The 18,709-nt window shown below is 43.7% G+C and overlaps 2 protein-coding genes across 4 annotated transcripts in view; one reads left to right on the plus strand and one right to left on the minus strand.

Moving 5' to 3' along the window:
• The first annotated feature begins 1,463 nt into the window (after nucleotides 1–1,463).
• MCPH1 (microcephalin 1) overlaps nucleotides 1,464–18,709 on the plus strand; it is a 275,139-nt gene continuing 257,893 nt past the window's right edge. For 2 of the 3 annotated variants that reach the window (XM_043557483.1, XM_043557473.1), the window contains exon 1: nucleotides 2,981–3,072. Coding sequence is in view for 1 of the 3 variants with exons in the window: in XM_043557464.1 (XP_043413399.1) it covers nucleotides 1,771–1,810; nucleotides 2,981–3,072; nucleotides 11,710–11,828 (251 nt within the window). In the remaining 2 variants the exon portion in view is untranslated. Of the gene's footprint in view, nucleotides 1,811–2,980; nucleotides 3,073–11,709; nucleotides 11,829–18,709 lie in introns of those variants that run through there. The other variant, XM_043557464.1, reaches the window with a different exon arrangement.
• Nucleotides 6,907–8,102, minus strand: LOC122470183 (ubiquitin-conjugating enzyme E2 variant 2-like). The gene has a single exon (XM_043557518.1). The coding sequence runs from the start codon at nucleotides 7,845–7,847 to the stop codon at nucleotides 7,368–7,370; it is 480 nt and encodes a 159-aa protein (XP_043413453.1). The 5' UTR covers nucleotides 7,848–8,102; the 3' UTR covers nucleotides 6,907–7,367.

Raw genomic sequence — 18,709 nt, forward strand, 5'->3', positions numbered from 1 at the left:
TTAATACAGACGGCATGGACCCTTTAACTGATTCAGTGTTTCAGGGAGATTAAACACAAACCAAGCAAGCCCTTCCCGGCCCTAAAAGTCCTCTCCAGGAACACGTGGGAGCTCGCGCAGCCCAGCCAAAGCCAGCAGCTCCCAACAGCACGCGTGCGCGCAGTGCCCGGGGTGGGCCCTGCGGGAGTGGGCGGAGCTCAAAGGGCGGGAGGTTTGAATCCCGGGGAGGCTCAACCGCGCTGCTACAAGGCTGTTCACCAATGCCGGTCTTCCCCGCTCCCTCCCAGGTTCGCCCGATCCCGCCCGGAGAAGTCCGCTCCGGGATTTGCGGGCGGCAAAACGCGAGTGGGATGGCCCGGCAAGGCTCCCCGCGCCCTCACCCCGCCTCGGTAGTCAGAGGTTTAGGGTACATCTCTAGCCGGGATCTGCGGCCCGGGGTCCCACATCCTCTCGCTGGGTCGATGTGCGGGGTCCCCATAGACGGGTGAGACCAGGCTCCCCTCGCCCCACAAAGGATCTGGGACCCTGGGTCCCCATAGCCCCCCGCGGGGTCTGAAACCTGGCTCCCCCGCCTCCCACAAGATCTGAGGTCCAGCGTGCCCCCGTAGGATCTGAGGTCCGAGGTCCCCCCAGCGGGGTCTGAGACTCGGCTCTCCCCGCCCCCGCAGGGTCTGAGGTCCAGCGTACCTCCGGCAGGCATCTGAGGTCTAGGGTCCACCCCCCCCCCCCCCCCCCCCCCGAGGGGTCTGAGACCCGGATCCCTGTCGCCCCGCCTCCCCGCGGGATTTGAGTCCCAGCGTCATCCCAGTGGAGCCAGAGACTCGGCTCTCTCTCCTCTCCCAAGTGGGCATCTTAAGTCTGGGGTTCCCCCACCCCCCAGCGATGTCTGAAACCACCCCCCCCCCGCAGGGCCTGAGGTCTAGTCCTGCGGGATCTGAGGTCCGGGATCCCCCTAGCGGGGTCTGAGACCCCGATCCCCTTCACCCCCCTCCCCCCCCCCCCCCCCCACTCAAGATCTGAGGTATTGCCCTACTGGAGTCTGAGACCCGGTTCCCCTTCGCCCTCCAAGCCCCCGCAGGATCTGAGGTCCAGGATTCCCCCCGATAGGATGTGAGGCCCGGGGTTCCCCCCCCCCCCCCACCGCGGGATCCGAGGCCCGGGGTCTCTAGAGGTGCCCCTGGCCCCACGAGCTCTCGCGCACGCGGAGGAGTAGAGGTCTGGCTCCCCGAACCGGAACTCCGTGCACCGACTACAGGGCGGCACACGAGGACTCGGTGCGCGCGGGGTGAGGGTGAGACTTCGCTGTAGGAGATTCTGAGCAGTTATCTCTCGGAAGTCCCATCCGGCCTGCGACCTAGGACTGTGCCTCCTAAGCGTCCGCCGCTCCCTGGTGCGCCAGATGTGGCTCCGGGAAGCTTCCAAGTGTCCTTACGGAGACAGAAGGGTTTGATTCGGGGATTTTTGGGGACACCCGTCCTCGTAATTTCCGAGAGGACCGAAAGACTCGCAGAGGGGGACGCTGACCAGCGTTATTAGGCTGCTGGACGAATCCGAGTCTGGGCGCTGGAAAAGCCCCTCGGTCTCCTTTAACGCGAGCTGGGACTTTACCAACGCTCCTCCTCCCCGGGCTGTTTAGAAAACGCGGATTAGCAGATTTCCTCAGAGCCGGAGGGGAGGGGCGCGCGTCAGTCCTGCGCATGCTCAGTGCCACCCGCTCTTGGCTAGCGCGGCCTGGGACGGTGCAGCGGGTTCGCGTGTTGCGGGTCTCTCATGGAGGCTCCCGGGACGCCAGGCGGCGGGGTCTTGAAAGGTGAGGGGAATTCCCGCACTCTGAGTTGAGTCGGAGGCGGCGGGCGGGCTTGACGGCGGGCGCCCAGTTCTCGGCGAGCGTGTGAACGGAGCTCGCGGGGCTCGTGGGGACGCGAGCTTGGCCTTTCCGGAAGTCAGCCTGGCATCCTGTGGAGGGAGGCTGTGTCCCTGTGTGCGGTGTTCTCACCGTCCCTGTGGAGAGTGGGGGGCTGTCACCGTCCCTGTGGGGTGTCCCTGTGGGGAGTGGGGGGCTGTCCCCGAGTCCACTACCGTCACCGTCCCTGTGGGGTGCCCCTGTAGGGAGTGGGGGGCTGTCCCCGAGTCCAGTACCGTCACCATCCCTGTGGGGTGTCCCTGTGGGGAGTGGGGGGCTGTCACCATCCCTGTGCGGTGTGGCGGGGACTGTCCCCGAGTCCAGTACTGCCATCGTCCCTGTGGGGTGTCCCTGTGGGGAGGGGGGCTCTCCGAGTCCAGTACTGTCACTGTTCCTGTGGGGTGCCCCTTTGGCGAGTGGGGGGTTATCCTGTGGGGCATGGAGGCGACTGTCCCCCAGTGCGGTGCTGTCACCGCCCCTATTGGGTGTGGGGCTGTCCTTGAGTCCCGTGTGTCACCACCCTCTGTGGATGCGGGGGCTGCCCCCCTGTACACAGTGTAAAGTTGGGTGGTTGTATGGTCCTTTGTGGAGAACATGCTCTTCCCTAGGAAAGTTGAGCACGGTTTGGGAATTTGGGGAGTTAAGCAGGGTTTAGGAATTTGGGAAGAGCATCCAGCGTTAAGAAGGTAAGCCCCACATGCGCATGAATAAAGTTGTTCTTGGCTTGAAGTTTTAAGAACCATAGTAGCACTGATGCTGTTTGGCGTAGGTGTTTGTTAGAAGAAGCTTTAAATTTACTTTTTGATGTAAGTAGAACAAGATGAAAATCTGTTGAAATCCTTGGAGAGGAATGTTAGAATTTCAAATATATTACATGTCGTGGGTTTTTAAAAAACTTTTTTTTTTAGTATTTGTTAATTTTTGATAGAGAGAAAGAGAATCCCAAGCAGGCTGGGAGCTCTCAGCTCGACGCCCAGGAACTGTGAGATCATGACCCGAGCGGAAGTCGGATCCTTAACCCACCAGCCACCCAGGAGCCCTAAATCGGTTGCGTGTTAATATCTTGTTTGTTTTCAGATGTAGTGGCCTATGTTGAAGTCTGGTCAGTAAACGGAACAGAAAATTATTCAAAGACATTTACAAACCAACTTGTGGACATGGGAGCAAAGGTGAGAAACTCATTTTCCCCCGGCTGCGCGTGGCAGTCCTCTTTACGTGATAGAAATACTTGGATTTTCTTGTTTTGGGAGTTACTGCTTAGAACACGAAGGAAGAAGGACAAAGGCGGTGGGTAGGTGGCGGGTGGGCCACGTTGCATACTAGGACCACATTATAACAGTAGGATTACAGAACGGTTGGTTTTGTGGGTGGTGAGAGGAGACTCTAGGATAGACACGGGGTTTCTGCCATTGGCTAATTGGATGCAGGATGTTGTTGGCCGAAGTGAGAAATAGAGGAGGAGGAAGGAATCTTTTAAGGGAAAGATTGCGAATTTGGGCCTATTGAAAACATCTGACGGACATTTGGATCCACACGTAGGGAATTTGAGATAGTTAAGGCTAAAGGTAACATTTTAGGGGCAAGACCCTGTGGGCCAGGTGTCATGGCTCAGGTGTTTAGGATGCAAGGTGCTGAGAGTGGAGCCTGTTTAGTGTGTGGAGGACAGGTGACGGGAGCCCTGGACCCAGGGACGAAAGGAGAATGCCGGGAGATTCTGGAAAACAAGTCTGCGCGTCAGAAGAGGGATGAACTTCAAAGGTGGAACTTTAAAACCATTAACTTGGTGAGGAGATGGTTGAAGGCAGGGCCAGAGTTTAGGCTGAGGCAAGAGAGGCACCCAGGGTGTAAAACCCAGGGTGGCATTCACCTACGGGCAGAGAGGGTGCTTCTAAATTTTGTTGTCTTAGTCCCTTCCCTGATGGAGAGATCAAAGGCTTTGTTTTAAAAAAAAAAAATTAAAAAAAAAAAAAGGGGGGGTGCCTGGGTGGCGCAGTCGGTTAAGCGTCCGACTTCAGCCAGGTCACGATCTCGCGGTCCGTGAGTTCGAGCCCCGCGTCGGGCTCTGGGCTGATGGCTCAGAGCCTGGAGCCTGTTTCCGATTCTGTGTCTCCCTCTCTCTCTGCCCCTCCCCCGTTCATGCTCTGTCTCTCTCTGTCCCAAAAATAAATAAAAAACATTGAAAAAAAAAAATTCAAAGGCTTTGTTTTGATACCTGCTGCAGACTTGGGCTAAAACAAATTACACTGGCTGAGAAAAAGGCCATGGAGTGTGGGAGCTGACAAAATGGCCTTTAATCGTAGTATTAAGGGGTGCCTGGGTGGCTCAGACGGTTGAGCGTCCGACTTCAGCTCAGGTCTTGATCTTGTGGATTCTGAGTTTGAGCCCCGCGTGAGGCTCTGTCCTGACAGCTCGGAGCCTGGAGCCTGCTTTGGATTCTGTGTCTACCCCTCTCTCTCTGGCCCTCCCCTGCTCATACTCTGTCTCTCTCTCAAAAGTGATAAACTTAAAAAAAAAAAAAAAGAGTAGTATTAAGATCTTAGATCTCCTTGGATCTTTTTGTTTTTCTCTTTTTTTTTTTTCTTTAAGGTTGTTTATTTTTGAGAGAGTGAGAGCGAGCAGGGGAAGGGCAGAGAGAGGGAGAGAATCACCACGCTGTTGGTGCAGAGCCTGACTCGGACCTTGAGATCATAACCTGAGCCGAGACCAAGAGTCGGATGCTTAACTGGCTGAGCCCCGCCAGGCGCCCCTGTTTCTCACCTTTTAATTGAGAAAATTTTCAGAGAGAAAAGTTGAACAGAGTGACTCAATTTTTTTAAAAATTTTTTTTTAACGTTTATTTATTTTTGAGACACAGAGAGACAGAGAATGAATGGGGGAGGGACAGAAAGAGAGGGAGACACAGAATCAGAAGTAGGCTCCAGGCTCTGAGCCATCAGCCCAGAGCCCAACGTGAGGCTCGAACTCACGGACCGCGAGATCGTGACCTGAGCTGAAGTCGGACGCTCAACCGACTGAGCCACCCAGGCACCCTGACTCAATAATTAACATCTTAACATACTTGTTGCGTCATCGTTTCTTCTATGCAGTATATTTACGTGTGAAAGTGTTTTTTCCTAAACTGTTTGAAAGTAAGTCCCAGATAAAATTTGCCCCCAAACAGGTTCAGTATGTATCCTCTGAAAACAAGCAGTTTTCCTGTGTGATAGGCCATTTTCACATCTGAGGGAGACAGCGATGGTTTCGACTTGACACCTGTTACTTCTAGCAGCGTTCGAGAGCCCCACTGCCAACTGTACTTGGTTTTGTCTTTCCTGTCCGCATCTGGTGCGTGTCTGGTGGTATATCATCATGGCTTGAAATTCTATCTTTCTGCATGTTTTCGTATATTTATTTTGAGTCTGTTCAGGGCTCCAGCTCTTAATTTCCATTGGGTTTTTCCTTCTTGATTTGTAAGCATTCTCTCTATTTTTCAGTTGACCAGAATCTTTTCTGGCCATATGAATTGCAAGATTTTCAGTTAACTCTGTGGTTTGTCTTTTCATCTTCTCTATGGTATCTTTTGTCGATAATTGTAACCCAGATTATTTCTTTGTGGTGAGCTTTGTTGTGTGGGTCTTGTTTAAAAAAACTGTCTGTGCCTATACCAAGGTTATGAAGATTTCTTCTGTGTTATTTTCTGAAAGCCTTATTTTGCCTTTTACATCTAGATTTACGGTGCATCTGGAATTGGTTTTTATACATGGTATGAAATAGTTGTTTCATTTTTTTCCATGTGAATATTCTTTTATCTTAGCACCATTCATTGACAAATCTCCTTTAACTGGTCTCCGAAGTAATACCTTTGCCATCAGTCAGTTCACCATATGTTTCTGTATCTGTGTATCTGTTCTCATGACAAACCAGTCTTAAGTGTTCTTTATAATGAAACTTCAGAAGTCTTTCTTTTTTTTCCTTCCAAGGTGTCCTGGCTGTTCTTTGACTTTTGCTTTTCCAAATATATAAGAATCAGTTTATCAGTGTACAGCATAAAGCTTTTAAAAATTTTTGAATGGGATTAGGATTGATAAAAATAGACCAGTATGGAGAGAACTGACATTTTTATGAAATTGAATTTTCCAGCCCATGAACCTGTATGCCTTTGTTGATTTTGGTTTCTTTAATTTCTTTAAGTAATGTTTCATAGTTTTCTCTGGGCAGTTTTGATGCTATTATAAATGGCATCTTCTGGGGCACCTGGGTGGCTCAGTCGGTTAAGTGTCTTACTTCGGCTCAGGTCACGTTCTCACAGTCCGTGAGTTCGAGCCCCGTGTCGGGCTCTGTGCTGACAGCTCAGAGCCTGGAGCTTGTTTCAGATTCTGTGTCTCCTTTTCTCTCTGACCTTCCCCCGTTCATGCTCTGTCTCTCTCTGTCTCAAAAATAAATAAACGCTAAAAAAATTTTTTTTTTAATAAATAAATGGCATCTTCTAAATTCCTTTTTCTGTTACTTGTATATAGAAATAGTTAATTTTTGCATATCTGCCTTGTGTCCAGAAGACTTAGCAAAATCATTTATGAGATAGGGCTTTTTTAGGATTTAAAAAAAGTACACAATTGAATATTATGTACACATAATATTCAATTTTTTGAATTTTATTTCTATTTTTATTTCTATTTTTTTCTAATTTTATTTCTATTTTTCTAATCCTCATACCTTTTATTCTTTTTCTTGATGTACTGCACTGGTGAGGACCAGTGTTGAATAGAGTGCATATATCAGGCATCTGTCTGGTTCCTCTACTCAAGGGAAAACTTTTGAAATTTTCACCTAATGCAGTTTTTTTTTCTTTTTACATTTTAAGACTAACTTTAATCTCGAAATCACATATCCATATACCTGTTTCCTTTTTTGTTGATTTCTCTTAAATGCATGTTTTATCAAAGATTGTAAACAAATATTTACCATGTCTGTTACACGTAACACACAGGAATGGCTTTTAACAGATACCCATCGGCTTCCCCCACAACATTTTTTTATTATAAATACAGGTATCAAAACAATCCTGAACATATTTTTGATACTACTAGTGGTCAGCACCGACACCACTTCAAAAATTAACACAATTTGTGATGAGATTCATTGTACCTGCTACTTGAGACAATTTCAACTTGAATCTCTTTCACTAAGATGGATAAAGCATGCCATTTCTGTTTTTCCTTTTTGAGATTTTTTTACTTTTCAGAAACATGCTTCCACAGCATCTGATTCTCCGTGCTTTCATCTTGTAAACCTGAATTCTGAGTACTCCAGGTTTATGGTTAAATGACAGTGCCTTAACAAGAGAAAAAAAATGGTGCCGCGTTTTTCCTCCTGTAAGCTGAAAATATAATGGTGTACATATATTAAATATATTCTCACAAATTTCCAGGTCATGTTTACCACCTGGAATTCTTTTACTTAATGTGTGGGTGTTTTGCATTGTCATTTAACATGAGTAGAAGGTTGTTGATTTAAGACAAGTTTGAGATCCACTAAAATTAATTGTTGTATGTCCTTCTGGTGGCTGTGGAAGCTTCACATTTTCTTTGGACATCGTGAGACGTCTTAGCTCTTGAAGTACAGCTTTAATGCTATATGAATTTTGCCATTTTGCTGACACTGGTATACTCCATGCACCCACCATTCTACTGGAATTATTAATTCCATTCATATTAATTTTGGTTACAAATCTAACTGATGGAGGAGCTTCTCGGTATTTAGGTCCACATTCTGCTTTCAAGCTATATATTGTTTTTGTCCATGGTGGTCCAATAATCATGCCTTCCCACCTTAGAGGTGTCATATCTTCATCATCTTCAAGGCCCCAGCTAACCATACCATCGCCTACTCCTTTTTGTCCTCCTTCAGGTTCTTCCAACAAGCGGAAATTACGAGGAGGAACTTGAACTCCTGTGGAGGCCACCATTTTCTCCTCTAGCCCCACCTAATGCAATTTTTTTTTAATTGGAGTGTGGTTGACATACAATATTATATTAGCTTCAGGTTTATAACATAGAATTCCACACATAAATATTATGAAATGATCACCAGGGTAAATCCAGCTACCATCTGGCACCAAAGTTATTACAGTACTATTGACTGTATTCCCTATGGTGTACTTTTCATCCCCATGACTTATTTTGTAACTGGAAGTTTATACCTTCACATATTTTGCCCATTTCCTCACCCCTCTATCCTCTGGTACCCACCAGTTCTCTGTATTTATGAGTCTGTTTTGTTTTTTAGATTACATATGTAACACCTATTGTATGCCTAATGCAGTTTTTTTTAACATCAGGTCCCAACTTGCTAAGAGTTTTCTTCATGAATCCACTTTCTGATTTCATCAAATGTGTTTCCTGCACGTAGTGAGATGATCTTAAGATTTTTACTTTGTTAACGTAGTGAATAACCATTTATTTCAATGTTAACCAACTTTGTAGTCATGGAATAAACTCAAGGGGTGGGGTTGTATTATCCTTTCTGTATAATTGTTGGTACAGTTTGCTTTCTTTTTCTTTTTTGCAAATATTCAGGGAGTGATACTGGCTAGTCATTTTCTGTTCCTGTGGTTTAGTACTAGTGTGCTGGTTTTATAAAACAAGTTGCAGAATTGTGACTCCTTTTTATTCTAAGTTGGTATGGTTTGGTATTATTTATTTTTAAAATTTTTGATATAATTTGCTGATGAAGCCAACTAGTCCTGGCGTTTTCTTTGTAGATTTTTAAAAAACTTTCTGTTACAGTTTTTCATTTGTTTGAAAACAGGATTATGCATTTTTTCTATTCTTATAAGTGATTTTAGAAAGCTATTTTTTTCTTAGAAATGTATCCATTTTATCTAAAATTTTCAAACTTATTGGATCAAAGCTATTCATAATATTCTGTTTGAATCTTTTAATGTCTTCATGATCTATAGTGATACCTTCTTCATACTGATAGTGGTTATTTGTACCTTCTCTCTTATTTTCCTTATAACGTTTATCTGGGTTTTACTGACTTTATTAGTTTCTCCAAAGAACCAACTTTTGGTGTTCTTGATCCTCCTTTTCTTTGTATTAATTCTGGCCTTATTTTTATAATCACCTAACTCAGTCTTTGGTTTTAATTAGTTGCTCTTTTTCCAGCTTTTTCAGATGGGTGCATTGATATTCAACCTTCTTTTTATATATGCATTTTTTTTTATGACATTGTTAAATTAACATTTGTTAAGTGGAACTCAAGGTGCTGGATGGTGAACACAGTTCAACAACAAGCCATAGAGAAACTGAAACAGTTTATTATTAACAGGTCCTGGAGGAGGTACATGACATACCTGGAGGGGCCACATGGGGAGGTCAGGGCAGGGTGCAGCCAGAGAGAAGGCAGGGCTCAAGGATGGATGCTTTGGGCTTCCTAGGCTGGGGATGGATTAGTCAATTCACATCAAAGAGTAAGGTTTTGGTAGCTCCATGGGATCTTATTTAAGGGGTACACAAGGGGAAGGACCTTGGAGGTGAAGGAGATGGTTGGTCACAAGGTTCCCCTGGGGAACTGACATTTGCTTGTGACTGTGGGGGCTATCTAGGGTGTGTGCTTGCATGAGGGGTTAGTGCTGGTTTAAGACCCCTGCAGGCTGCTTGGCCAAACAAAATGGATGCCATGGCAGCAGTACCCTGGAGTAGCTTAGCTAAACTCTCCACAGCATTGTACTTCTCCATTTCTCCTGAAGCTGGGCTTTCCCTGTGTTCCACAAGGCTTTGTTGGGTAAGTTGCAGCATCTAGGTCTGCTTTTCTGTTTTATCTAGTGGTTTATGTTCTCACTTCATCTCTAGATAAGCTTGATATTTTGTTTGTTGTTGGACATTTTTTTGTTATGCCTTTGTTTTTTAGTTGAGTATTGTATATATTTAAAATTGTTCAGCATTAGTTTGAGACCTAGAATTGTATTTTCTTTTTTCAAAATAGATTCACGTTTGCTTCAGTCATGATGTTTTTAGTGCTCATAATCCAGGATTATCTTAATCCAGTTGCAGGATTGGAGATTATTTAAAACTGGACTGTAGACCTGTGTGGGTCCCTGTAGGTGTGGTTCACCCTTGCTTCTGTATCAGCCCTTTGGGGTCTCCATCCAAGATGTGAGGGCTTTGCCAGATTCCCTTTTCCCATTCTGAGGCCGGCAGTCCAATTTTTGTCCACCTTGTCCTCAGAGGCATTTAGAAGTGCTATGCAGTGTTTGCTAAATTTGACAAAGTCCTAGGAAAAGAATAACCCAGAATGCTAAACTCTTCTGATTGTGTCCATCTGTACCTAGAATCTTGGCTCAGTAATAATCCCTCACTGCCTCAACAGCTCTCCATGGCCTTCTGGTAGGTAGATAGACAGATATGTTTGTGTATTTTATCAAAACAATACATACATGTTGATTAAAAGGACAATTGTGCAGTGCCGTGAAGTTCATAGTAAAAACAAAGAGAAACCAACAATCCTTTGGTCTACACTTCTCATTCTGTTTTATTAAGGCAGCCTTTTTCAGATCAGTTTTTATGTTTCTTTTGATATTTACCTTTATATTTCCCAACAGTGTGCATATATTATCTTGATAAAATTAACTGTTGTTGAAAGAATTATGTATTGGATGACTTCTATTTCTGGAAAGATTACATAGAAGAGGAAAATTCTTTGACACTATGAGTTTGAACATGCCTTTATTATACCTTTCTTTACCTTTGATTGATATTTTAGCTGATTGTGAATTGCTAGGTGTGTATTATTTTTCCTTGAAGGCACTTTTCCATTGTTTCTGACTTCCAGATTGCTTTTGGGAAACTTGGTGCCATTGTCGTGTCTCACTGTTGAGTGTGATTTATCCCCACCTTCACCTTTAAAGAATATTAAATCTTTCTTTACTCTGGCTCTACTAAAATGTCACGATAATATGCTCAGTGTGGCACTGCTTTCATTCTCATGCTGGGCCCTTAGGGATCCTTTTGATCTAGAATCCATGCCCTTTCATTTGAGAAGTTTTTCTTGGATTATTTCTTTACTGATTTCTTTTCCATTTTCTCTATTCTTGTATTTCTTCAACTATTCTTACTTAGCTTCTCATTCTCCTGGTCTGAGCTGATGTTATTACTTATCTTCTATTGCATCCATCTCCTTGTCTTTTTGTTGTCCTTCAGGGGAGAGTTTCTCAAGTATATTATTGTCCAGCATTTCTATAAGCATTTTTTTTTTAACTTATGGCATGATATTGTTAATTTCCAAGAGCTCTTTAGTTTTCTGATCCTTTTAAAAAAATATTTTCCCCATCTTAATTTTTCATGAGCACAATATCTTCTGAAGATTTAAATGAATGTTATTTCCTTCCAAATATGTTAAATAAGTGTTTTAATTTCATCAGTATTCTCTTTATTGTCTGTTTCCTGTGAATTTCATTTTGTTTATGTCTTTGGTGTAGAAAGCTTATCTTAAATGTCCTTAATTATCTGACTCGGCTCCCATGCTCTCTACTGAAAACACGTTGCCAACTCTAACTCTTCACGTCAGAGGTTTTTTGAGAGGGAGTAGAGATAAACACACGCATAACACACCATCCTAACTGGAGCAGATAGGTTTTTTAAGTGGCTTGGTGCATTTGTTAGAGTAGTTTTGTGTGACAGATTCTGAGAAATGGAATTGCTGGGGTGGGCAGTTTAGATGTTTTCCTTTTGACAAATATTGAATAAAGTGTCCTTTTTGATCAACTTTACTTATCCAATTGTTCATAAGTGGTAATTTACATTTTGTTTTCTGCCTTTTGTCTACAGGTTTCAAAAACTTTTAACAAACAAGTAACTCATGTGGTGTTCAAAGATGGATACCAGAGCACTTGGGACAAAGCACAGAAGAGAGGGGTGAAGCTTGTCTCGGTGCTCTGGGTCGAAAAGTGAGTTTATTTTTTCTCTGTATTTTTTCTCTGTATTGAGTATCGGTCAGGTGTGGAGATAGTTCATACATCACAGAACCAGATAAAATTTGATTTGGTCTTTTCTCTTGCCTTACTTGGGCAAGTCATTTAATACCCTCAAGCCTCCATTTCAGCAGCTGAAAATGGATGTAGTAGAATCCACAGCCCTGCCTACGGGGAAGGTGACTGCGCAGGCCCTGGGACACGCATACCTGGTGTACCGAAGAGACAAGGGCGTGAATGTGGTGCGGCCAGGGCTGCCAGACTGAAGTGCTGCACGCGAGGCCCACACAACCGATGTTCTTTTCTCACTGTCCTGGGGGTTAGAAGCCGAGGTCCAAGTGTTGGCGGGACTGCTTCCTCCTGAGGCCGCTCTCCTTGGTTTGCTGATGGCTGACTTCTCTCTGTCTGTGTCTTCTGGTGTGTGTGTGTGTGTGCATGCGTCTGTCCATCCATCCGTCCTAATCTCCTCTTCTTCTAAGGACACCAGTTGCATTGGATTAGGGCCCACCCTAGTGATCTCATTTAACCTTAATTGTCTCTTTTTTTTTTTTTTAATTTTTTTTTTAACGTTTATTTATTTTTGGGACAGAGAGAGACAGAGCATGAACGGGGGAGGGGCAGAGAGAGAGGGAGACACAGAATCAGAAACAGGCTCCAGGCTCTGAGCCATCAGCCCAGAGCCCGACGCGGGGCTCGAACTCACGGACCGCGAGATCGTGACCTGGCTGAAGTCGGACGCTTAACCGACTGCGCCACCCAGGCGCCCCCTTAATTGTCTCTTTAAAGGCAGTATCTCCAACTATACTTGATACTTGGGGAAAAAAGTATTTGAACTGTGCAGGTCCACCTCTACATGAATTGTTTTTTCAATAAAATCAACATTTTTCGGAGATTTGCAAGAATTTGAAAAAACTCACAGATAAACTGCAGCCTCAAAATACTGATGAAAATTAAGAAATTAGGTATTATTTTAAGAATACAGTATATAATACATATAACACTACAAAATAAGTGTTAATTGCTTGTTATCAGTAAGGCTTCTGTTCAACAGTAGGTTATTAGTAGTTAAGTTTTGGGGGAGTCAAAAGTTACCCATGGATTTTTGATTGCACAGTGAGGGGTTGGTGCCCCTAACCCCCATGTAGTTCAAGAGGCAACTGTACAGTTACATTCTGATGTACTTGGGGTTGAGACTTCATATGAATTTTTTGGGGAACGTAGTTGAGCTTGTGACAGGTGCAGTTAAGGTGAGAAGTGGAGACTGAGGCCAGAGGGCAGTGGGGCATCAGATGACATGGGGTCTTGTGGGGTGTGAGGAGAGAAGTGTGTGGGACAGCAGCAGGAAAGTGGTTGGAGGCTCCTGAGCATCCAGCTTGGAGATGTCACCTGGACCATGGTGGCAGTGACGTGGTCACGAAGAATGGTCAGATTCAGGATATATTTTTGAAGGTAGTGCCACACTAGATCTGAGGATTTGGATGCGTTTGTAGAGCAGGGGAAGAATCAAGGGTGACTGTGAGGTGTTTGGCCCGAGGAACCTGAAATACGGTTTGCTGTTTACTGAGACTGGGAAGGCCTCAGAAGCACCAGGTTTTGAGGGGCAGGTCATTAGTTCTATTTGGATATGCTGAATTTGGGGTGTTTATTAGACACCCCTGTGGAGGTGTCAGGTAGGCAGTTGGATATATGAGTGTGGAGCTCCTGGGGGAGGTTGGAGATTAAAATGTGGGAGTCTTCTGTATACAGATGTTATTTAAAGCCATAAATCTGGCTGTGATCTCTCAGGAAGTGTAGATAGGGAAGAGAAGAGGTTCCAAGGTTGATCACTCTAGTGTTGGGGTGTTGAGAAGGAAAACGAGTGAGGATGGGATTCTAGAAAGCTGTCAAGGAGGGGATAATGATCAGCTGTGGCAAATAGGTTGAGTAAAGGCAGGTGCAGAGCCTGACAGAGGGCTCAACGCCATGACCGTGAGATTATAACCTGAGCTGAAATCAAGACTCAGACACTTAACCAACTGAGCCACCCAGGTAGGTGCCCGTAGATCTGTCCATAATTGAATGGGATATTGAAATCTCCAAACGTTACTGTTTTTGATACTTTCCCCCTTAAGTTCTTTCAGGTTAGCATGTCTCTTCAAATTTTCTTAGTTTTCTTTCTCTGAAAATGTCCTTAATTCCATCATTACTTGTGAATCATATTTTCCATGGATGTGCAGTTCCAATTTGACAGTTTCTCCCCCAGCCTGAATTACTTAAAAGGTTTTTCCTGTAGTCTTCTGTCCTCTGGTGTTCTTCGAGAACCCTGTAGTCATTCAAATCATTTCTCCATTGTAAGTAGCGTGTCTTTTTTTCTCTGATGTCTTTCCACTTTTTCTCATGGTCTTTGGTTTTCAGAAGGTGAATGTAAGTGTTTAGGTATGGTGAGTAGATTCTTAGATTTTAGTAGATTCTGTGTATATTTCATTGAGCTTTTTGAATATGTAAGGTTATGTACTGGTTTCTAAAAACAGGATTAGTTTTTGGCCATTATTTCTTCAAATATCTTTTCTGTCCCATTTCCTCCTCTTTTCTTGGTTACTCTAACTGTATATCAGGGACTGGTAAAGTTTTTCTTTAAAATGACAGATAGTAAATACAGGCATACCTTGGATATATTTTGGTTTTGGCTCAAGACCTCTGCAATAAAGCAAATATCGAATAAAGTGAGTCAAATGAAGTGTTTGGTTTCCCAGTGCATATGAAACTTAGGTTTACACTGTAGTGTAGTCTTTTAACTGTGCAATAATGTTATGTTTGAAAAAAGTACATTTGTTAATTTTAAAAAATAGTTTATTGCTAAGAAAATGTTAATCTTCATCTGAGGTTTCCTCCAGTCAAAATCTTTTTGCTGGTCCAGGGTCTTGCTTGCCTCAGTGTTGATGGCTTGGCTTGCTGGCTGATCAGGGTGGCAGTTTCTTAAAATAAGACAACGTTGAAGTTTGCCATGTTGATCGGTCCTTCCTTTCACAGACAGTTTCTCCGTAGCACGTGGGGCAGTTTGATAGCTTTTTGCCCACAGTAGAACTTCTTTCAGCTTTGGAGCCCATCCTCACAAAGCCTGCTGCTGCTTTCTCAACTCAGTTTATGTCGTGTTCTAAATCCTTTGTTGTCATTTCAACAATCCTCACATCATTTTCACCAGGACTAGATTCCATCTCAGGAAACCCCTTTCTTTCTTCTTCCACGTGAAGCAACTCCTCATTTGTTCACATTTGGTCATGAGAGCACAGTGATTCAGTCCCATCTTCGGTTCTATGTCTGACTCTCGTTCTCTGGCTCCTTCCGCCACATCTTGCCTCCACTTCCTCCATGAAGTCTTGAATTCCTCAAAGTCACCCATGAAGGTTGGAGTCCACTTGTTCCAGACTCCTATTTATGCTGATATTTTGACCTCTTCCCATGAGCCACGGATGTTCTTAATGGCATCTAGGGTGGTGAGTCCGATCTGGAAGGTCTTCAGGTTACTTTGCCCAGATCCATGAGAGGAATCACTATCTATGGCATCTCTAGCCTCGTGAAATGCATTTCTCCAGTCGTAAGATGTGGAAGTTGAAATGATTCCTTGATCCACGGGCTGCGGAATGGATGCTGTGTTAATGGGCGTGAAAACCGCATTCGTCTCCTCGTGCGCCTCCATCAGAGCTCTTGGGTGACCAAGCAGAGCACAGGCAGGTAGAGCACAGGCAGAGTCGATGTAGCCCAATTCTGAAGGGCCCGCGGATTTTCAGAATGGTACGTGGGCATCGGCTTGCGCTTAAGGCACCGGCTGCGTTAGCCCCTGACAACAGCGTCAGTCTTCCTTTGAAGCTCTGAAGCCAGGCATCGACTTCTCTCTGGCGGGGAAAGCTCTGTAGCATCTTGTTCTAACAGAAGGCTGTTTCACCGACTCTGAAAATCTGTTGTTTGGTGTAGCCACCGTCACGAATGATCTCCGCTAGATCTTCTGGAGAACCTGCCGCAGCTTCTGCATCAGCACGTGCTGCTTCACCTTGAGCTTTTATGCTACAGAGACGGCTTCTTTCCTTAATCCTCACCGACAAACCTCTGTTGGCCTTAAACTTTTCTTCTGCAGCTGCCTCCCCTCTCTCAACCTTCATAGCGTTACAGAGAGTTAGGGCTTTGTTCTGGATTAGGCTTTGGCTTAAAGGGAATGTTGTGGCTGGTTTGATCTTTTATCCAGACCACTCAGACTTTTTCCATGTCGGCAGTAAGGCTGTTGGCTTTTCTTATCATTTGTATGTTCACTGTCCTGGCCCTTTTAATTTCCTTCAAGAATTTTCCTTTGCATTCACAACTTGGCTAACTGCTTGGTGTAGTTTTTGGTTTGTTCTGGCTTTTGACATACCTTCCTCACTAAGCTTAATCATTTCTAGCTTTTGATTTAAAGTGAGAGATGTGTGACTCTTCCCTTCACTTGACCATTTAGGGGTCATTGTGGGGTTTATATTGCAATTGGCTCAATTTCAGTACTGTTGTGTCTCAGGGAACAGGGAGGCCCGAGGAGAGGGAGATGGCCACACTGCTTGGTTGGTGGAACAGTCAGAACACACACATTTATCAAGTTCACTGTCTTACGTGATGGGTGTGGTTTGTGGCACTCCAGAACAATTACAGTAGTGATATCAAAGATCACTGATCACAGATCACTGTAAAAATATTGTATTGAAAGATTTTGAAATATTGGGAGTATTACCAAAATGAGACATGAAGTGAACAAATACTGTTGGAAAAATAGTGCTGATAGACTTGCTCTCTGTGGGGATGCCACACACCTTCCAGTTTGGAAAGGATGCAGTATTTGCAGAGCATATTAAAGCTAAGTAAGTAACATGAGGTGTGCCTTCATTGTAGGCTTTGTGGGCCATGCGGTCTTTATTCAGCTACTGAATTCTTGTAGTGAAAGGAGCCATAGAGAATGAGCAAACAAGGGGTGGCTGTGTTTGTTCTAAAACCAGGTGATGGTCCACATTGACTTGGGGGCCTTAGTTTGCAAATCCCTGCTATGTAATATGGTCTTCGCAATTTCCCCACTTGACCCTGATGCCCTGGTGTTTTGCTATTTTTCAGTCATTTTTTTTCTTCACATTGACCCGCCTTCATGTTCATTGACTCTTTTCTCCATCAACTCCATTTTGTAATTAAGCCTATTTATTTAGTACATTTACTTCATGTATTTTTCAGTTCTGCCTTTTCCACCTGGTTCTTATGTATGTCTGTTTTTCAGCTGAGATTTCTATCTTTGCTTTTCTTGTCTTTCCTTACATATGTATTTTCTATTCCCTTGCAAAGTGTGGTGACGGTAGATCCTTTAATCACCTTGTCTGATAATTTCAGCATTTCAGGGTTGGCATCTATTGACTGTTTTTTTTTTCCTGGGAACATGTCACATTTTCCTGGCTCTTAATGTGACCTTTTAACTTAGGGTTTTATTTTGGACACTGTTAATGTTATGTAGGCTCTGCATTCTTTTATACTGCTCTGAAGATTGTTGATTTTGTTTTAGCACACAGTTAACTTGTTTAGCTCTAAAATTCAGAATGTCATTCTAAGATGTGTGTTGGACATTTGCTTAGATTCACTCAGTTCATCAAGCCTTGGCCACAGGCTGATGTCACTTTGCCTTACGCACATGTAGATCAAGGGATCAGTCAGGGAAATGGCCTTTTCTGCTCCGAACTTGAGGTTCCTCTTCCCTGGCTTGTTTCCTGGATCCTTGCCTCGTTCTCTGGTGGCCCTCCTTGCCAGGACTTCTTCCCCTGGTTCCTTTGGCCAGAAAGACAGCAAGTTCTCCTGCCCATCACCCCCACACCTGCGGAGATTGCCACTGCCTTACCTCAGGGTAGAGACCCAGAAAATGTGGGAAAGCTGCAGATTGTTTGCTTCCTTTGAAAATACGCCTTTTTGTTTGTTTCTAAAGCCTTTTTAAAATTTTCACAATGTATGTATGACTTAATAGTGCATATGCAGGAGATTTGGTTTTTAGGACTAAAAACAAGTGGAACCTAGTTTTGTTTTTGTTTTTGCTTTTGTTTAAGCATCTGAAGCTAGTCTAATTCTTGTCCCCTTATAAATTATTTGATCTTTCTTCAAGGGGACCCAAGGGGTTTTTTTTGTTTGTTTGTTTTGTTTTGTTTTGTTTTTTTCTTTAAAATCTAGTTGTTTTCTTTAGTGGGTTTTGAATTGATGCAGTTGTTGATTCTAATTCTAGGTTGGCCCTTTCAAGAGATTCAGGTCTTATTTCTGGAAAAACTTACTGTTTTATAGTTTTAATTACTGCTGTTTTATTGTGTTGCCTTTCTCTTCAAGGGTTTCGATTCTATGTATGTTGGGCCTTTTCCACCTGCCTTTAATTTCAACCATTTGACTCTGAGCCTTTTTACTTCTTCCTGGATGTTATGTTTATCCTTCCCCCCACTTTTGTTTTTATTCAGTATTCTTTATTAAATTTTCATTTGGATCTTTTTCTTCTTTGGCATGTTATAATTAAGTCTTCATTTCTGACATGATTTTGTCTTCTTTTTCTTTCCTAAGTTTAATCCTCATTTGTTTAGTGTCTTCCCGTTTTGTTATTGTCTTAATTTTTATATTTGATTCAAGAAATACCTCACACGTGTGGATGGATGGGTAGGTTAATGCATTTTCTCAAATACTTGTTTGACAGTATTTGATTCAGATGTGAGAGTTGTGTTACTTTCCTCAGCTTTGTTTTTATTTTGATAGCAGATGAATTTTCATTCACTGAAATGGTTTGATTTGCTTTTTCTTTTCCAAACAGTTTTATTCCAGATGTGCTCTGCTTTGTTCTATTCCCAGTAATT

Source organism: Prionailurus bengalensis, chromosome B1 (genome assembly GCF_016509475.1).
Source record: "Prionailurus bengalensis isolate Pbe53 chromosome B1, Fcat_Pben_1.1_paternal_pri, whole genome shotgun sequence".
Lineage (NCBI taxonomy): Eukaryota > Metazoa > Chordata > Mammalia > Carnivora > Felidae > Prionailurus > Prionailurus bengalensis.

What these genes read in the sequence shown, in the direction of transcription:
- LOC122470183 (XM_043557518.1), bottom strand. Translation starts at nt 7,847, where the DNA reads ATGGTGGCCTCCACAGGAGTTCAAGTTCCTCCTCGTAATTTCCGCTTG.